Source organism: Condylura cristata, unplaced genomic scaffold (assembly GCF_000260355.1).
Source record: "Condylura cristata isolate star-nosed mole 26May11 unplaced genomic scaffold, ConCri1.0 scaffold00003, whole genome shotgun sequence".
NCBI classification, from domain to species: domain Eukaryota; kingdom Metazoa; phylum Chordata; class Mammalia; order Eulipotyphla; family Talpidae; genus Condylura; species Condylura cristata.
This window is the reverse complement of record NW_004567104.1, coordinates 71,981,935-71,986,140: the sequence shown is the minus strand read 5'-3', so window position 1 is coordinate 71,986,140 and position 4,206 is coordinate 71,981,935. Positions and strand designations below refer to the sequence as shown.

Genomic DNA, 4,206 nt, shown 5'->3' with positions numbered 1-4,206 from the left:
TCCAACACCCCAAAAGAAAATGCTGACTTGTCCCTATGCCCAGCCAGATGGGCTTTTGAAACCTACAAGTTCCAAGTGAAACGAAGCAAGGACACTCAAGTAGAAAATGCCCCCAAATTCCCCACAACCAGATCCCTACTCGCATCCAGCTGGTTGGTGGGTTACGAATTTCATGTAAGGCCCTCCCTGGCGGTGCAATGGGTTAGGACACAGCACTGCAAGTTGGCTGCAGCTGCTTCAGTGTGAGTTCGATTCCAGCCCTGATGCTGACCCACATGGCACAGCAGACCTCTCCTGTCTCCCTGCTGCTCCCCTCAGCAGTGCACTTCATGGATCTGCCTGTTCTGCTCCCCACTGTCTCTAGTGAACCATCTCACTGCCCCTGTACTTCTGGCCTGTACCCCAGTTCTGTATGCATGAATAAATAAATCTTTTTAAAAAAATTTCATGTAGAAGATGACACAACTACTTGCATAGACTAAGTTTATCAGCAAAATAACGAAGCCATCATAGTGAGGGAAGCATGTATTTCACAGTCATTATAAAAGTACATATATTTACTAATGGTGACATAAACACAGTCCTTACTTATGGCCAAAACATACCGTTGAAGCTGACTTCCCCCCGGAGGTCACATGATGGTGGGACAGTCACTTCCGTCAGTAAATACAGGCTGACTGAGTTCACAGGGGCAGACTAATGAGAAACAGTCATGGTCAAGTAGACAAGAAACAGGCTTGGTACTTACCAAAGGGGGAGTCAAGTTTTCCATATAAATATAATAAAATAATAAAGAATTTAACATTTCTTCTTTCACTCGATTTCATAGATTTGTTGGTGCTCATACTCACAAAAATACAGTTTGCTCCTTCCCTCCCTCGCCTCCCTCACCTCTCACTGGGTTCAGAATAAACCTGAGTTCACAGTTCGGGGGCCCGTGGCAACGTGCTCAGCTAACTGTAGACAAGCCTGCAGCTTGTTCTTGAAGCATTCAGGAACGGAAACGTGTTCCCCACGAGCTCACAGCAACACGGAAAGTAAAATACAAGAAAGAGACAAAGGAACAACAAATCACAAGGCACAGGTAAGAGCCTGCCAGCCTGCAGGATGCCCACTGCAGCTGGGAACAATCTAAGACAGGTTTCTCTACTGCCCAGCGAGATCCAAACATTTCAAGCCCAATGCAGAATCTTCTTGACACCTGTTTTCTCCCCTCCGCTAGACAGCTCTGTGTTCAAAGGAAGGTTTCTAGAGCCCAGTCTGGAGTCATGCAGAGGAATAACACCAAAAACCAGGAGCCTGACCCCCTCCTAACAAGCCCGGGAGTTTGGGTGATCCCCTCCACGGGGAAGCAGCCGCTGTGTCTTGTCAAGGCCAGCCAGGACTGGGCAGTACAGTGGGTTCCAGAGTCAGTCAAATATCCACTCTCTACTTGCTCTGCTAAAGACACGTAGGGCAGGAGGCCACCGCTGGTCCACAGGAAAAGACGGTGACCATCACTGCTCTCTGGCATGGGCTCGCAGCCAGTGGAGTGCGTAGACTAGCTTCCAGGTGGCCCCATGGTCACTCCTGGCTTAGTCACCATTTGAAAACTCCAGGCCATCGCTCGCCAACCTGTGCAAGTTCTTTTTCCAATTCTGCTGGTGACCAAGGGGTCCCCTCCATGTGGCAGGCCCTGGCCCCCTGTGCGGAGAGCACCCCAGGCAGGCCCAGCTGCATGGTGAGACCACAGAGGGTCCACACACCTGCACACACAAGGACAGCACAGATACAGCACCGGAGACACATCTTTGGTTCAATCCTTGGCAAAAGGTGTGAAGACAGAACACGGACTCAAAGCCTGTGTAGGGAAGGGTGCTCTCCAAGACCTGCTCGGTATGAAACGTGACCCCCTGGGCATGCCTGTTCTGCACAGGGCCCACAAACTAGCTGAGCTCCAAACAACACTCGTTTTCTTGGCAACTTGAAACCCATATTGCACAGAGGTAACGGCTCCTCCTTGCCTTTCAAATCTGGCCCACACCACTCTTTCTCTTTGGAATTATCCACTGGAATTATGTTCTAAACCTTCTGGAAGGATCAGGGCTGGGCTGATAGGACGGGAGAATGCAGGGAGGGCCTTGATCACACCCCTCCTGCAGGCCACCCAGAACATCACCCTGGGGAGCCCTGGGGCCCTCCATGTTCATTCTTTCATGGAATGTTTGGTGCAATTCCTTCTTACGTCTCCATCCATGTTTTTTGAAATGACGTTGCTTCGGTCTAAGGACATCACGTAAAGAAAGATCATCTTTGGAGAAGGTATGTCAACTATTAGTAGGTTCCAACTACAAAAAAGGAAAAATAAGTCTAGCAAAATCTTGGTTGGGGGGTAAGTGCCCACTCTGAGCTTTTCCTTCACTCGGGATCCCCACTCACTGGTTGTCTTTGCCAGCAGGATTCTACTGAGGGTGTGGAGTGGGCCATGCTGGGGCACCTGCCTGGCTTCCTCAGAGGTTCCTGGAGCCTGGCACTCCTGTGGGGAGTCACCACTGTGGAGGGGAAACCAGGTCTGGGCACCCCTCGTGCTGCTGCTGCCCCCGTCCCGTGTGGCCAGCCGTCAGGACAACTTGGTCCAGTGAGACGCACATGCAGCACAAGTGAAGAAAGTCTAACAGCCGCAGTTGGGGGAGCCCAGGCCTGCGGGTCCCCGAGCCCAGCAGGGGAGGCAGGCGAGCGCCGGCGAGTGGGTGGGAGGAAGGTGGACGTGGCGACTGGAACCGGCCACACAGGGCCAATCCTCTAAGCGGCCTGCTAGGTGAGACGGAGCCAGGTTCCCTGGGATCTGTGGGAGCCAGGAGTTCCAGAGCTGGGACCAGCAGGAGCTGGGTTGGCCAGGAAGCCGCATCCACGGAGTCTTCACACCCTGCAGGCTGGAGCTCTGCTCCACGGCTTCCCTCAGAAACACCCCCGCTCCCGCCGCTGGTCCAGGCTAACACTGGCCTTTGACACCGTCAGCCATATTGAAGGAGAGGCTCACGGGGGCCATGGGCTGCAGGGGGGGCATGCTGGCTTCCAGGGGCCGGTCTGCGGTTGCCCGCAGGCTCTGATGCCGCTTCCTCAACATCTGTCCGATGCCCATCATGGGGAACCTGCCCCGGCTCTTCACGCAATTCGGACTCCCCAGGGGCTGTGTAGGGCCACTGCTGGGAGCTGGAGCTGGGGAACACACACCCTCCTCTTTGGGGGAGCTGTTCTTATCTTCATGAGCAAAGGAGACCAGAGTTGGGTGGAGAGCTGACGGGCTTCCAGGCAGCAGAACTGGGGAGAGTGTCCGCTCACTGGGGTGTCCTCGAGTCAGACCCCCGGGGGAGCTCAGAATCCTATAGTGATGGGTCGGGGAGAGCAGTTCCACTTGGTCACCGCGATCTACAGACTCGAAGGAGCGCACCATCTCCAGCGTCGGGGGGTCTTCCCTGGGGGTGATGCCGGTGCCTCCAGGCCCCTGCGGAGGGGACTCTGGCTTCTTGGCAATCCTGGGGGTCCTAGGGGGTGGGACGGGGATGAACTCCATGGAAGAAGAAGCCACACAATTGGAATCTGAGGTTTTGCGGAAAATATTGCGGCAGCCGAAGGAATCTGTGCACCAAGAGAGCAAAGGAAATGGTAAGGAAGCCGCAGTGACGGTGCTTGGGGCCCGTGCTGCTGCTAGGCAGCCTGACAGGGCCAGCCAGGTGCCCAGCCAAGGAGCTTGGCTACCCAGGGGGCTGCTCGGGAGAGGACCGGACAGCACATGACCCCCCACAGGGCCCAGCTCGGCTTTCTGGAATGGAAGGAACAGAAGACTGGTGGCCGCAGCCTCCTGGGCTCTGATTTACCTCCTGACACTGGTCACATCTGCTCCCCTTTGAGGCTTAAAATTCAGGACCCTGCTGAGGGGGTTTTGAATAAGCAGCAGCTGCTCTCAAGGGAATAGTCGCAGAGATACCAGAAGCACAGCAGCAGAGCTCCGACTTGATGGGGACTCTGGAACGGGGTGTCCAGATAGTGAGTCTGGAAGGAGTGTTTTTGCTGTGTCTTTTTATAACTGTGCTCAAAAACACACAGCATGAAATAGCTGTCTTAGCCACTTTTATTTTATTTTATTTTATTTTTTAAAGATTTATTTATTTATTCATACAGAACTGGGGTACAGGCCAGAGATGCGGAGGATGAGAGGATTCACCA

General features: G+C 53.8%; 1 protein-coding gene across 1 annotated transcript in view; it reads right to left on the bottom strand.

The window, feature by feature from the left end:
* Positions 1 to 395: 395 nt before the first annotated feature.
* The window catches only part of HUNK (hormonally up-regulated Neu-associated kinase), a 59,573-nt gene continuing 55,762 nt past the window's right edge, over positions 396 to 4,206 (bottom strand). The window contains exon 11 of the mRNA XM_012730819.1: positions 396 to 3,618. Within this exon, the coding sequence (XP_012586273.1) occupies positions 2,972 to 3,618 (647 nt within the window). The 3' untranslated portion in view covers positions 396 to 2,971. The remainder of the gene's footprint in view (positions 3,619 to 4,206) is intronic.